The sequence below is a fragment of the Cyprinodon tularosa genome, unplaced genomic scaffold, assembly GCF_016077235.1.
Source record: "Cyprinodon tularosa strain WSP-4 unplaced genomic scaffold, ASM1607723v1 ctg404, whole genome shotgun sequence".
NCBI classification, from domain to species: Eukaryota; Metazoa; Chordata; class Actinopteri; order Cyprinodontiformes; family Cyprinodontidae; genus Cyprinodon; species Cyprinodon tularosa.
This window is the reverse complement of record NW_024039124.1, coordinates 946,319-962,672: the sequence shown is the minus strand read 5'-3', so window position 1 is coordinate 962,672 and position 16,354 is coordinate 946,319. Positions and strand designations below refer to the sequence as shown.

At 39.3% G+C, this 16,354-nt stretch overlaps 1 protein-coding gene across 3 annotated transcripts in view; it reads left to right on the top strand.

The window, feature by feature from the left end:
• The window catches only part of dapk1 (death-associated protein kinase 1), an 86,366-nt gene that overhangs the window by 63,781 nt on the left and 6,231 nt on the right, over positions 1 to 16,354 (top strand). For all 3 annotated transcript variants that reach the window (XM_038298260.1, XM_038298262.1, XM_038298261.1), the window contains exons 18-25: positions 1,981 to 2,079; positions 5,939 to 6,016; positions 8,314 to 8,533; positions 10,648 to 10,833; positions 10,968 to 11,165; positions 13,894 to 14,032; positions 14,171 to 14,291; positions 14,412 to 14,600. In XM_038298260.1, coding sequence (XP_038154188.1) covers positions 1,981 to 2,079; positions 5,939 to 6,016; positions 8,314 to 8,533; positions 10,648 to 10,833; positions 10,968 to 11,165; positions 13,894 to 14,032; positions 14,171 to 14,291; positions 14,412 to 14,600 — 1,230 coding nt within the window. The remainder of the gene's footprint in view (positions 1 to 1,980; positions 2,080 to 5,938; positions 6,017 to 8,313; positions 8,534 to 10,647; positions 10,834 to 10,967; positions 11,166 to 13,893; positions 14,033 to 14,170; positions 14,292 to 14,411; positions 14,601 to 16,354) is intronic.

Genomic DNA, 16,354 nt, shown 5'->3' with positions numbered 1-16,354 from the left:
AAATATTACTCTTCCTATAACTGTCAGGTAATAGATTAATGTTTAAGAATTAAAAGGTTGAGTCATAGGTTCATGTTTACCTTTTGTTTTAATGATGGTAATTATTCAGTAATTATCGTAATCACCCTTTGATTCAGGGCTGCATTTCTCTTTTAATCAGCAGCTTACTTCAGTGCAAACAAAACATGGCATCATCAGTGGTAACAGATCTCTTTAAAGCCAGGCTGCTGCAAGTAATGTAGTAGGCTTTTCTAAAATTGGTACTTTTAAACCTAGGTTTTGACATCCCGATGTCTCGATGGGATTTATGTATGAACCGAGACAGGTTGAGTGGTTTCTTGTTGCATTTAGCTAAGTCAGTGAGACGGTGTGAAGAAGGGGGATGACATGAAGGGCTTCTCTACCTAATTTAGGGTAAAAGAATAACCAGGTTTTTTTTGATGATTAGAATGATAAAGCAGCTGGTATCTTTGCTTTTAAAGGGACTAACAAGATCTTCATAGTTTTTTATTTTTTTTTTATTTTACATTAGTTTTTATTTTTATTTTGTTTTGACTTCATATTTTCTCATTTTGGTTTTAATCTGTTTTTAAGTCTTTGTTTGCATTTTTGAAAAGGCTAAGTTTCGGGTTAGTTTTTATTAGGTTCAGTGATATTTTTAGTTTTTTATGTAAGAAGACTTACAGACTTACAAAAAGGGGTGTGACTGAGGAAAAAATAAAGTAATATCAAGAGAAATTAAATCCCACATAAGGACAGACCACTGCAGTAACACAAATGACCGCAGCGCCTGCCACCCCCGGCGCAAAAATTAAACCAATTCTCTACTATATTCAGTTAGTTTCAATTCATTTGTTAACTTTTATTATGGTTTCAGTTTTTATTTTTATTCATGGTCAAGTTTTAGTTTCAAGTAACTGATTCAACCAGGGGGAATACCAAAGAAAGTGTTTGTTTAAAAAAAAAGGTGATTTCTACCAATAAAGACAAAAGGGTGTTTACTGCAACAACACCAATACTATGAAACTACTAGAATTATTACTACTGTTATTTAGTGTTATACGTATTTCAGTATTGGTTGGGGCCCCGATCCAGCACTAAAATGGTGGTATCGGTATCGGCGAATACCAACAAATAGGGCACCGATACCATTTTGAGATCTAAAAGTTTATTCAACTATTGTCACCCATTCCAGGTAGACAATAAAAAGTTTTAGTGGATTCACTTTGTATTAGTCTTTTTCCTGCTTCACAAATATAGGCAGCAGCTTGTCAAAGCCATTATGGCAATTATTTTACATCCAAGTAGTATGGAGTTTTTCATATATACACACACACATCCTTTTCAAACAGATGGTTTCGATATCGGCCAATAAGGCACAGCCAGGTATCGGTATCGGGGCCAAAAAATTGCATCTTTATTGTCTAAAAGCAGTTTTAATGTACCATAGATAAAACATCATTCCATAGGTTTATTTCTTTAACCTTTTATAGTTTTAAAACAGATATAATATACACAGAGGCCAGCATTAGATGAAGGCAAAAAACAATGAAGGATGTGTGAAATGTTAAAAAAATAACTACTCTTGTTATAATTTTTGCTACCAATACTAGTACTAATGCTATTTTTACCGATATGTTCTGTACACTAACTGTTATTTATATCGGTAACCTGGATAAATTTTCACTCAGTTATTGCTATAAAGTATAAACAGCATTTCTCTGACATATTGAACCACAGCACTGTTGTCCCTTCATTAGCTCGGCTGTGCTACTTTCATTTGTAGGATGATGTATTATTCAAGGATTAAGGAGGAGTTTGTCTTTGCATTTTTTGAAGGTAAAGGCCTACAGACTGCATAAACATGCTAACAGAATCATTGTTAAGACACTTGGTTGATAGTGAGATCACACTTTCTGAAGAGAAATAGTTTTTTTATCATGTTTCTCATAACATTTTTATTTTAATCTTCTTCTTCAGTATGGTAAAACACCTCTTCACCTGGCCGCTGGAAACGGGAGCCTTGAGGTTGTCCGCCACCTCTGCCTGGCCGGAGCTAACATCGACACCGTCACTAACGTGAGTCACTTCCCCCCCTTTGGTTGGAAATCCTAACAGATTCACCATTTCAGGGAAGATCCAACATAACCATTTTAGTATAGCAGATAAACACAGTTAATAATAATAAGTAGCTCAGCCTCATTTAGAAATAATAAAAAAAAAGATCTCCCTGATGAAATAACAGCTTAATTGTTTGAGACATTTTGTCACTTTCTGCTTGAGCTGCAGAGAAATTGGTGATAAACAGATTTGCTGCTGGGAAAATCACACCCCAAAACTCAGAATAAATTGGTCCCTCTAGTCTTTCTTCACCCAGTTGGAAAAAATAGCTGGCGCCATTGCCGGTTTGTTTCTCCCGCTTGATGAATTCCATACATTTTTGTCATGGATGTTTTTTAAACCTTTAAATCGACAAATCTGAGGTTTTTTTTAGAGTGTCTACTGTGAGAGTGATTAACCTCGACAAGATTCATTTCTCTAGGTTTGCTAAAAGGATTTTTATTTTCTTATTCTAAGATTGATTTGCATTTACACAGAGATCGTTGTTGGAATCTGAGGCTAAAGTGATCGATCTGTGTGTGAAATTATTGTGGTGTTGGCATTTTTATTTTTGTTCAATTATAGTTAAAGCCATTTTTGAGAATTATCAAAATCTTTAAGTAACGATATGTAAAATCTAACATAGAAATGAAATCAGTTAATAAAAGTATTAAATAGTTTATTAAAGGCGGGGAACAGTTTTTATACATAAGGCAGAAAGCACTAATATTTGGGATTAATTAACAGATGAAGAATTAAAGCAGTCAGATTTATTTGGAAACAGTTTTTTTTTTTTTTTTTTTTTTACTTTTTTTTCTATGAACTTTCTGGACTAACTTTGGACTGGTAGACTGGTTTAGTGTTGGCTTGGTCCTATAAGTGACTCCAGCAATCTCACATTGTTTAAAAAACTGGAAGCTTGTTCAGGTCTGTGTGTGGACAGTATAAATGGTGAGTCTGATGAGAAAACGGTTTGTTTTAATTGGTCATATTTGTCTTGCCACTCAGTCCTCTGAAAGTGTTGGAGTGTGACTCCTCTGGGTTTCCAGGCCTCCTCTCTTTAGAGGAGACAGCCCATGTCTGGCTCCTTAACAAGGCAGTGAGGAGGAGTTATGAGGTCCAGTTGTTTCAAAGTTGCCTCTTTTTCTCATTTTCACAAATGAAAGGAGAAAAGTTCAAACTCTTAAAGGAGACTGTTCAGCGGCTTGGATAGTGATGAGGTGTAGGAGCCTGACGGCTATTAAAGCTCCAAGACTGTTTCCAACTCCAGCTGTTCCACACAGATCGTTTTGTCTTCCCTTCCTTTGTGGTTGATATTGTATGACAGCTGAGGTGGAATACATTTTGAAATGTATAATGAATTGTCCAGTTTTCTGTGTTGCATAAAGGAATGTCAAGCTGAAGCATCTAGATGTTTTATTTCTGAGATTTCCTTCTCCTATTTGACATTAAAAATAAAGTTCTTATATTTAAACCCCTCCATGACTCAAACGCTGTCCGGTTGCTTATATAATTATTCCTCATCCTTTGAAACTCTTCATAGCAACAGTTATGTAATGACCTGGGTGTTGTGGTGCTCCCCTCCAGCTTGTGTGATTAACAAGCCTAATGTTCCTCTGTGGTTGCCAGGCATCAGTAGTAGTAATTGTGACACTCTGCCATCTGTAGCTCTCCTGTTAAATTTCTAAGACATTAAAGTGGTCAGTCTTTAGCTCAGAGGTGCTCTCCTGATATGATATACAAAAATGATGCAGACGTAGCAGCAGGAAAAGCTTTAAGCCATTTTTGTCTATAGTGAATCACAGGTTTGTTTATTTTTTTTTTTGTTTTTATCCATAACAAACTATGGAGACTGTTTCTCCATTTGGAGCAACAAACACATCCACACAGCGACAGATGGCTCTGTTCCTAACACCTAAAACCATTTATTTTTTTGGGAGGGGTGGTGTTGACTGTGCGTTTTGGGAAGGAAACGGGTTAGAACAAATTGGAAATATTTCCAACAGTGCTTCAAATATGCAGTGATTATCAATAGACTGAGGAATCTAAAATGTAGGCTTTTCCTTAAACAGAATAACGTTATTGGAGAAAACGGGACTCTCGCCTCTTAATCTCACAGCTATTTTTCTAGCATTATCTGAAGGCAAAACAAAAATATGTTTTTACAAACATAATAAAGCTTCAATAAGTTCAGATTCCTTAGAAGATGAAGAAAGCCAAAACGTTTATTTAAAACCAGTAGAAATCTACAAATTCTGAAACCAACTGGCAAACCTAAATGTAATTTCCCCCTTTTATTTGAAAACTAGCTGGTATTTACCTAATTATTTTATATGCTGATGGAACAAATTAGGTTTAATGATTCCCCCAGACCTACAGAATCAATTTATCATTTAAACAGGACCTGTCTCGAAGCCCATTCCCCCCGTCCTGCTCTCCCTCCGCTGGCTGATGCCTGGACTCACCAGTGCACTGGTGGTGCTCAGTTTTTGGGGTTGGATGCTTGGGTAGGTACTGGCTTATGCTGGCGGCTACCCCCTGGGGCCTGGTCGGCGCTCCCGCCAGGTGGTGGGACACCCCTCGGGCCTCGGATCCCTCGGGCCTATGTCTGGATCCACTTGGGGGTGGCTGGCTGCTGGCGGACCCCGCAGACTTGTCTCCATGGCTCCTTGGAGCTCCAGCATTGCGATGAATGGGGAATTTCCTCTGGGTCATCCCTCCTCCCTTGTTGGGAGGTCAGATTTCCTGGGTTGGCCTCTCTTGGGAACCTTTGCTCTTAAAATCCCTTGGTGCGTCTGGGGCTTTGGGTCCCTGGCGCTCGCCTCGGTGCTCTGGAGGGGCGTGTCTATGGCTCTTCACAACCACTATTGAGCATTTTCCTTTGGATAAACTTTGCACACATATGTGCACTCTCACAAACAACTACAGGGGCTTGGTTCCAGGTTCTTAAAGATTAACTTCCACACAGAAAGCCCATATTTTTATCTTCTGATATGTCTGTTGGTTGTGCTTTTTTTTTTTTACATCTCTTTGCAGGTGATGAAGCAGACTGAAGAAGTGTTATCGTTATCTCTCTTTTATCTTTTTCTTTCTTTTTTTTTTCCTTTTTTGTCTGTTTTTCCCTTACTGTTCTACTTACATTGCAGTGTCCATAAAATCTGCAACACTCCCTGCATTAATTATATTCTAGCAATTTATATGCATAAATCAAGCGAACACTTTGGCGATAGCCTTATTGCTCCACTTTTGAAAGCAAAATCTGTTGGGCTCTTTTTGGCATCAAGACAATTATTCTCATTGCCACATCGCCAGACGGGACACTGTTAAAAAAAATTTAAATAATAAACAGGACCTGTCTGACAACATGAGGCAGGCTTTTATAGTTTAAGAAACCCTTCGCAGCCCGAGCTAAAGAAATTTAAGAACAGTTTAGCTTTATCCACTAAGTGACACCTGAAAGAGTTATCAATCTTCCCAGAAGTGGCTGGCCTACAATTATTACTCCAGGAGTTCAGTGATGACCCATCCAGGAGTTCCCAGAAGAATCCAGAGCAGCATCTAAAGATCTTCAGGCCTTAGTTTATGTGAACTTTTTTTTTTATTATTATTATTTTTTTTTTTTACCACCAGTAAGTAAAGAATCATGGCTAGTATTCCAGTATTGGACTCAATTTGAACCAAACTCTAGTTTTGTCTATACAGGAATTGGTGGGCGTCTAGGAAATAACCCAGACTCTGGCCTCCTGGAGAATTCATCCAGGAGAGTTTGATTTCATCGTTATAGATGCAGAAACAAGAATGGGAAATAAAAGTTTTCTTTTTTCTTCGCCCAATGCAGGAAGGAAAGACGGCAGAGGATTTAGCTTCAACTGATCATCATGAGCACATAGTGGATTTACTGGGAAAGCTTAAAAAGGTAAGGATGAAAAAAAAAAAACATCAACACCTTAAAAAAAAAAAAGAATGGAGTCATTTAACGAATTGTTTTCAAAAGCCTTAACGTAGTTAGCGATATAAGACTAAATGTCTGACGCAGGTGGTGATGATGCAGTCAGGCAGTGTCAACGCCCGACTATTTTGGTGTAGAGGTGTAGAGACGGCAATAGAAGCGTGTTAGATTTTAACAACATGTTGATGGCACGTTACCCCACACATAGAGCCATACATCGCTACATAAACTCCGTCATCTGTGTGGAGATGCACGTGTTCCTCCCAACGCACACTATTGCTGGAAGTTTTCAGCACTTTAACCAGTTGTTGGATGTTCTTGAAGAAGTCAAAGGAGTTCTGTTTGGCTTCATTTTTAGCCACTTTTTGTTTAATGCCACATCAGGGGAAATAGCATGGCTTACAGTGAGGGGCAGAACCAGCTGTGGGGTGAACATGCTGCTGGTGTCCGCCCTCCATAGACACACTGGGCTGTCTGGTTGGGTGGTACGGGACTCCACCTGGACTGAGGCTTATTATTGTATCTGTTCAGTGTAAATCATTACAAATAGACACATTCAACCTTATGAAATTACAGCGTTATGATCCATCTGATCAGAATCCTCCAATACCCCGATTTTAAAATAACTTCAGCCTGTGGGATCCAATAAGTCAGTGCTGGACACAGTTGGGTGGTTACATTTACTTGAGTAACTTAAAAATGAACATACTTTTCGTAATTTTAGAGCATTGTTCTGTCTAGTTTTACTTGAGAAAAACTCTGGAAAAAGTATCACTTCTTTGAAGTAAAATGTCCGACTACTACACCCATTATGAGCAATTTTACTTAATAAAACAGTAAATAACTTTAAAATACAGTAAACAATATATTGTAATTTAGCCTATTCTAACAGTCTGTAACTATTTCTTTTGCTGTATGTTTGTTATCTTATTCTTTGAAATGCCAGAATTTGTATATAACTATATTTTGTTTAACTTTACGTCATTTGGTAAAACATTAAATTAGTTACTATGATCATGTGTAGTGAGTAAATAAGTTGCTCAGTACTTGAGAAATACTTTATTCGCTCTTCCTTGAGTTATTTCTTGGATGGCTACTTTTTACTTTAACTTCAGCAAAAATATGATGACGTAGTGTTAATTTTAATTGATTCATGCCCTGGTTTTTGTGAATCTCCAATGTTCCTATACATGTATGCCACCGGATTTTAGTTGCAATCAGGGTATGGATAAAATTATTATTATTTTTTTTTTTCAAATTTGGTACAAGTAAAGGAAATGGACAGAAAAAGGTTGATTATTCAGTCTCTCCTTCCTACTTGCTTCCTTTCAGTCTCTTTGCTTAAAGCCATTTTGAAATATCTACCATGAATAAATGTGACTTTGTCAAAAACAAAATCTAAGGACTCTTACCAATTTAATCCTGAAAACATCGGAAATATAAGGATAAAAATGCAAGTGGACCCCATCTAAAGCAGAATGATACCGACTTACCATCTGATTCCATTTTCTCATCAAACCTGCTGAGATTCAGAGCAGAGTGCGAGAACATGAAAGCAGCAACTGTGAAAACAGTCATCCTCTGCATATGTTGGGCTAAATTAAGACGTTTTAACACATGGAAACCAGATTCGATAGAAAGATCGACTCCTCAAGGCGTCAGAAACAAAGAAAAGACGGAGCACATTTGGTTCAACGTGAATATTTGTCCTCTTTGAACCACAAACGCTGGAATTACAAACTGCATTTACACAATGCAGATTCATAACCCAGGTGGGAGTGTGGAGTGTTTTTACATCCCACACAACCACTCAGAGGGTTGGAGGCCACTTCTGATGGCTGACTCATCTGGTGGATGGTTACAAGACAGTCTTATTTGTTAAAAAATGTTTAACTGGCAGGATTGTAGAGCTACGGGAGGGAGCGAACATTCTGGTTGTGCCAAAAGCATCCAGTTCTTTTTAAAATCCCATCCCCTTTTATGCTTGTTATCTATCACGTGTTCCATATTTAAAGAACCCGTGACGCTTTTGAAACGGAGAAGATTTGTTATGGTCTTAGAAACCACAACAGATGTTTTCTTTCCAAGGTGGATGTTCATAGTGCTGTACACAGCTATATAAATGGGAAATTAAGTGGGAAAAAAAAGGTTTGGTTTAAAAACAGAGAAAGTAAACATCCATGTTGATCATAAAGGGTAGACGGATGTCAGTGATGCCTTTCTCTTCCTCTGTATTCCTCTTAACGTTTCTCTCTTGTAATCAGGACAACCACAAACTGAGCTACATCCAGCAGCTGCGTCCCACTCAGACCATCCAACCCAGGATCAAACTGAAGCTGTTTGGACACTCTGGAGCTGGAAAGAGCACCCTGCTGGAGTCTCTGAAATGTGGCATCCTGCGCAGCTTCTTCAGGAGGAGGAGGACGTCTCGTATGACAAACGCGGCCCGACACCCCAACTCCCCCATCAACTCCAAACCTGCAGGTAATTGACAGCTCTCCATGAATCAGCCCAGTCTGTGCATGTTGATGGCTATGCTGTTGTAAATTGGTTTTAAAAATGACAGAACAGGCAATCTGCAGGTTGAAAAGAATCAGATGTTTCTTTGTTGAATGAAAATGTTCAAATGATAAAAAAAAGTAGAGAAACATTTATCACAAGTAAACGAATGGAAAAGGAAATATGGTTGTCATTCTCTCAGCAAAGAAGGTGCTAACATAAGGAAAGTCTACTTCATCCAACCATGTTGTTATGAAATGGATACAATGAAGTGAATGTTTTACCTACAGCCTTCATCAGTTTTAACCTAAGGTTAGAAATCTGAAGCAGTTTTACTGATTTCACTCTTTCCTACAACCAATCTTATTGTGGAAAAGTTCTTCCTTTTTTTTTAAATCCCTTTTCGGTTTTCCTGAAATATTTTTTTTAGTGTAGATTATTAGAATCAGGATTCCTTTGTGCAAATTCAAGGGCAGGACAAATATATGAATGAATAAATATGTAAATGTAACAGAAACAACCTCGATTTTAAGAAAAATTTATTGATACTAAATAAATAAATATTGATGTTTAGGGTTTGGATGAGATTGTTTTACTCAGGGCAACAACAGCTCTTAGAGACAGTTTTCTAGTTTATTTATTTACTTATTAGTATTAGAGGTAGAATTTAATCCTGGCAAAGCTAAAAGTTTAGCTGTTATTATTTGTCCAGACCTAAATGTGTTTTCCTTAAGCTTTAAGAGATGATGTTTGTAAATGACGGAGCCATGTGATAGCAACTTTTTAAATATGATTATAGACCTCATTAAAGTTCTTCTGTAGCCAAACTTAAATCAGAGCTGTTAGCTCCCAGACAAACAGAGAGGATCTCTGCTCTGATATCACATCAGGTTACCGATCACATCCCATCCACAAGCTGGGAATCCATCAGCTTAAAGAACAACAGTAATTAACTTTGTCATGTGTTCTATAATTATATTGAGGTGAATCTAAACCAGGTTTGTCTTTTGTGTAGCTGCACCAATGCAGCAGATAGAGTCAGAGGGTTGGAGACGACATCTCATTTACATTTCCACCTCCTCCAGAGGTGGAGGAAGCCGAAGGCCTGCAGAGCAGTAATAAAAACCAAACATTCTCTGGAATGACCTTAAGGGTCGAAGCGAATTTCACTGCATGTTTTAGGATCTATGCAGTGCTAGTTGTCACATGTGCCGTTAGTGTTTTGTTTCTGCTGTATTTGGATGAATTCTAAAAAAAAAACACTGGATGCATCTAAGCTGTTTAATAGGATCTGAATGTTTGACTTGCTTTAAGCCCATACTGTGTCTGAGGGTAATTTCAAACATAAAGTCTTAGCAGATTTATTTTTAGTTGAATGTCGCCCCCATGTGTTGCAAAGCAAAAAGTGTTGGTGAAAACTATACAATAGCTACTCCTGCACAATGTTTAAACATTTTTGGTGTTTGTTTTTCTTTGTAGCAGTAAAGACATCGTTAACAAATATGACATTAGACTTAAGTTCTTTCTTTGTGACACATTTTGACATAGGAAAATATTTTCTTATCAAGTAAGGGTTTATATTTGCTAGAATTGAGGAAATATTATTGATTAATTTGTATATTTTGCATTTCTAAAACAAATGCCTAAACAAGAACAATTCAGGATGAAGATGCAGTTCAGCTACTCCAGTTGGATTATTGCCAAGGACCATGAACAGCTGAACTTTGTCATGAAGGAAAATTTCCAGATTTTAAAGACAGTGTTGAGACAAATGCAGAACAGAAGAAATGAAATGCATTTGGTCTGAAACAGGAATTATAGTTTTAGCTAAAACTGTAATAAATCTAATAAAGTTTTCTGTTCATGTCCAGAAAACTGAACTAGAAGCATCATTAAAACATGGACGGGAAAAAAACTGCTTCCGGTTGAATCTGCACACCAAGTATACAGTGATTTCTGTTACTTTAGCAAAAAGAGGCCGACTCAGTGGAAAACTGCCAAGTTCTCAAGAATTCACACCTGTTGATCTATCAGCTGCAGCACAATAATGATAAAAGCTGATTGGTAAAAAGTCTCCTGTCCCTCGCTTGCTTCCGTAGTCTCTGTGAGCATCTCCAACTTATATCCTGGCTGTGAGAACGTAAGCGTCCGCAGTCGCAGCATGATGTTTGAACCTAGCCTGACCAAAGGCGTCCTGGAGGTCTTCACCCCCGTCCACAATGCCTTGTCCACAGCAGACGAGCAGGCCACCAAGGCCATCGACATCCAGCATGCCAACATCCACGGTGAGAAACCCATAGAACCTGAATAACACCCACTCTCTTCTAACCTAGATCTTTGTAATTAAATGCATAGATATGTAAGAATTACATGTTATAGAATTAAACTTCTATGCTTTCTTTTTTTCTTTTATCTGAAGGTGTAGGGGATTTCAGCATATGGGAGTTCTCAGGAAACCCTGTCTACCACTGCTCCTATGACTACTTTGCAGCCAATGACGCCACAGCGATCCACCTGGTCTTATTCAGCCTGGAGGAGCTGTACGAGACCCAGCTGGGCCACATCACGTACTGGCTGAACCTGCTGAAGGCCCTCACCCCACCCCAGGACCACATCGGTGAGGGGAGACCAGCCTAAGGCTACATTTGCTGTCTTCTTTAAATTCCTGGTTTATGAAACAATCTTAAATCTTTTCCATCATCATTTTACCTTCTCAGTTTAACAAAAAATAATCACATCTGCTGTATTAACCAAACTGCATGAGAGTTGAAACTCTGACAATAAAACTTAGTGAAAATAGCTTTAAGTTTAGCAGTTATTCTCTAAAAAGTGGTTAAAAAACAAGGCTGGACTTCAGTTTCATCTGAAGGAATGACGCCCACTAAACAGATGAGGAAGCCTCAGCTTCACAGTCATCTTCAAACCGTCCTGCAACCCTACATCTCAGTGATCCAGGCTAACAACATCCTGTTTTTCGAAAAGGCCAAACAGCATGCACTTATTTCCCTCTTTTACCTCAAGAATCGTTTCCAGAGAGGTCAGGAAGGTCAATACCGGCTCACTGCTCAAGCTTATTGTTAAGAGGAAGGATCAAAACAATTCTACAGCATTAGAGTTTTATAAACAATATACAGGTGCTGGTCATAAAATTAGAATATCATGAAAAAGTAGATTGATTTCAGTAATTCCATTTAAAAAGTGAAACTTGTATATTATATTCATACATTACATACAAACTCATATATTTCAGATGTTTATTTTGTTTAATTTTGATGATTACAAATGACAACAAATGAAAATCTCAAATTCATCATATCAGAAAATTAGAATATTACTGAAGACCAATAAAAACAAAGGATTTATAGAAATGTTGGCCAACTGAAAAGTATGAACATGAAAAGTATGAGCATGTACAGCACTCAGTATTTAGTTGGGCCTCCTTTGGCCTGTATTACTGCAGCAATGCGGCGTGGCATGGAGTCGATCAGTCTGTGGCACTGCTCAGGTGTTATGATAGCCCAGGTTGCTCTAATAGTGGCTTTTAGCTCTTCTGAATTGTTGGGTCTGGTGTATTGCATCTTCTTCTTCACAATACCCCATAGATTTTCTATGGGGTTAAGGTCAGGAGAGTTTGCTGGCCAATTAAGAACAGGGATACCATGGTCCTTCAACCAGGTACTGGTAGCTTTGGCACTGTGTGCAGGTGCCAAGTCCTGTTGGAAAATGAAATCTGCATCTCCAAAAAGTTGGTCAGCTGCAGGAAGCATGAAGTGCTCTAAAACTTCCTGGTATGTGGCTGCGTTGACCCTGGACCTCAGAAAACACAATGGACCAACACCAGCAGATGACATGGCACCCCAAACCATCACTGACTGTGGAAACTTTACACTGGACTTCAAGCAACGTGGATGAAGTGCCTCTCTTCTTTTCCTCCAGACTCTGGGACCTTGATTTCCAAAGGAAATGCAAAATTTACTTTCATCAGAGAACATGACTTTGGACCACTCACCAGCAGTCCAGTCCTGTTTCTCTTTAGCCCAGGCAAGACGCTTCTGACGCTGTCTGTGGTTCAAGAGTGGCTTGACACAAGGAATGCGACAGCAGAAACCCATGTCTTTCATACGTCTGTGTGTGGTGGTTCTTGAAGCACTCACTCCAGCTGCAGTCCACTCTTTGTGAATCTCCCCCACATTTTTGAAGGGGTTTTGTTTCACAATCCTCTCCAGGGTGCGGTTATCTCTCTTGCTTGTACACTTTTTTCGACCACATCTTTTCTTTCCCTTCGCCTCTCTATTAATGTGCTTGGACACTGAGCTCTGTGAACAGCCAGCCTCTTTAGCGATGACCTTTTGTGTCTTGCCCTCCTTGTGCAAGGTGTCGATGGTCGTCTTTTGGACAACTGTCAAGTCAGCAGTCTTCCCCATGATTGTGTAGCCTATAGAACTAGACTGAAAGACCATTTAAAGGCTTTTGCAGCTGGTTTGAGTTAATTAGCTGATTAGAGTGTGGCACCAGGGGCCATCAATTTTGAACCTTTTCACAATATTCTAATTTTCTGATATGATGAATTTGAGATTTTCATTTGTTGTCATTTGTAATCATCAAAATTAAACAAAATAAACATCTGAAATATATGAGTTTGTATGTAATGTATGAATATAATATACAAGTTTCACTTTTTAAATGGAATTACTGAAATCAATCTACTTTTTCATGATATTCTAATTTTATGACCAGCACCTGTACATAGAAATTGTTGGGGAATTATTGGAGAAAACATGAGCAAAATGATTTTACAAAACTGCCAGTTGGTAAAAGTGCAACATAGAGGCTGCTAAATTCCTTTGTAGATTGTCTGAAGGAACTAACTTTCCTTCTTAGTGACCCAAATCTCAAAGGAGCCAGCGGATATTTCTGATCTGCACCAAAAACCACCATGGTGCCAGTGAAGCAGGGCTGTGGCAGCATTATGCTTTGGGCTTACTTTGCAAAGTGCATGAAATCATGACCACTTCCAAGCATTAATCAGCTTAGATGAGCTGAAGATGAGGAGGGATGTGAGAGGATGAGGACAGGAGAGGTCGTCTCAATCAGATCAGTCTCAAAAAGTTTTTAAGTTTCTCCCTCATTTTTGGGTTTTTATATGAACTGTGATTTATTTATGTAACGTTAAACATGGAAAAGACACTTCTAATGATTTACCAGGACAATACATCATTAAACCTTAAAAAAAAAATTTAATTATGACAGTGGTGTTTACTCTGTGTTCTAAAAAATATAAAAATAAGCACCCCAAAAAGCTAAATTAAATCATTGTTCTGAATTTGGTTTTTGTGTCTGAGCAGTGTTTGGAGGTCGGATCCAGCAGCCCCTTTCGGTCGTCCTGGTGGCGACGCATGCCGACTTGGCTGACATCACCAGAGCGTTCTCTGGCGAGTTCAGTTACGATAAAGAGAAAGCGCTGCTCAAGGAAGTCAGAAACCGGTAGGGAATCAAACTTAAGCAAAAAACTCCTGTAAAGCTCCTGTATAGAGATAAGATTTGAGAATAAAAAGCACATCACAATCCTTGATCTTTTCTTAGCTTTTTTCTGTGTTTTTTTTTTTTTATTTTTTTTTTTAGCTTTGGTAATGATCTGCAGATCAGTGACAAACTGTTTGTGATGGACGCCGGAGCATCGAACTCCAAAGACTTGAAGCTGCTGAGGAGCCACCTGCAGGAGCTTCGGACCAACATCATCTCTGTGAGTTCTGCAAACATCCTCAGAGACATCCTCACTTTGTGTGAATATTAAACCACCTCCTCTCAGTTTTCTGTCTTCATCTCTTTACTGCTCTCACCTTCCGGTTGTGCGTTGTTGCAGAGTTGCAGTCCAATGACGCAGCTGTCGGAGCGCCTGCTGGCCGCCCTGCCGTCCTGGAGGAAGCTGAGCGGACCCAACCAGCTCACATCGTGGCAGCAGTTTGTCAACGACGTCCAGGAGCAGCTCAACCCGCTGGTCAGCCAGGATCACCTGCGAACACTGGCCATGCAGCTGCACAGCATGGGGGAGGTGAGGCTTCAGGAATCAGAACCTACATTTGTTTTTTCTTCTTATGAATTCTCGGTTTTCAGTTATTGTCCACCAGGGTGCACTGCTGATTCAGAAAAAAAAATTTAAGCACCTTTTATTGGTAAACATAATACCCAATCTCTGCTCAGAGAACATGTAGTGACTTTGTGTTCACCAGAATGTCTCAAGACAGAAAAAGAAAAAGAAAGTTTGATCTGCAGCTCTGTCAGCATGACATTCACAGAGGCAGATTTACAGGTCCTTCTCAAAATATTAGAATATTATGATAAAGTTAATTACTTTCCATAATGTAATGATAAAACTTGAACATTCATATATTTGAGATTCATTGCACACTAACTGAAATATTTCAGGTGTTTTATCGTCTTAATACGGATGATTTTGGCATACAGCTCATGAAAACCCAAAATTCCTATCTCACAAAATTAGCATATTTCATCCGACCGATAAATTAAAGTTTTCTTAATACAAAAAAAGTCAACCTTCAAATGATTCTGTACAGTTATGCACTCAATACTTGGTTGTGAATCCTTTTGCAGAAATGACTGCTTCAGTGCGGCGTGGCATGGAGGCAATCAGCCTGTGGCACTGCTGAGGTGTTATGGAGGCCAAGGATGCTTCGATAGCGGCCTTTAGCTCATCCAGAGTGTGGGGTCTTGCGTCTCTCAACTTTCTCTTCACAATAACACACAGATTCTCTATGGGGTTCAGGTCAGCAGAGTTGGCAGGCCAATTGAGCTCAGTGATGCCATGGTCAGTACACCATTTACCGGTGGTTTTGGCACTGTGTGAGCTGCTGCCAGGTCGTGCTGAAAAATAAAATCTTCATCTCCATAAAGCTTTTCAGCAGATATAGTAGCATGAAGTGCTCCAAAATCTCCTGATAGCTGCATTGACCCTGCCCTTGATAAAACACTGTGGACCAACACCAGCAGCTGACATGGTACCCCAGACCATCACTGACTGTGGGTACTTGACACTGGACTTCTGGCATTTTGGCGTTTCCTTCTCCCCAGTCTTCCTCCAGACTCTGGCACCTTGATTTCCAATTGAAATGCAAAACTGAGCAACAGTCCAGGACAGGCACCTCTGCCGCCGTTTCTGGTCTAAAAGTGGCTTGACCTGGGGAATGAAGCACCGGTAGCCCATTTCCTGCACACGCCTGTGCACGGTGGCTCTGGAAGTCTCTACTCCGGACTCAGTCCACTGCTTCCGCAGGTCTCCAAAGGTCTGGAATCGGCCCTTCTCCACAATCTTCCTCAGGGTGCGGTCACCTCTTCTTGTTGTGCAGCGTTTTCTGCCACACTTTTTCCTTCCCACACTGAGGTGCCTTGATACAGCACTCTGAGAACTGCCTATTCGTTCAGAAATATCTTTCTGTGCCATAGCCTCTTGCTTGAGGGTGTCAATGATGGCCTTCTGGACAGCCGTCAGGTCTGCAGTCTTACCCATGATTGGGGTTTGAGTGATGAACCAGGCTGGGAGTTTTAAAGCACTCAGGAATCTTTGTCAGGTGTTTAGAGTTAACTTGTTGATTCAGATGATTAGGTGCATAGCTCGTTTAGAGACCTTTTTCATGATATGCTTATTTTGTGAGATAGGAATTTGGGGTTTTCGTGAGCTGTATGCCAAAATCATCTGTATTGAGACAATAAAAGACCTGAAATATTTCAGTTAGTGTGCAATGAATCTAAAATACATGAATGTTCAAGTTTTATCATCACATTATGGAA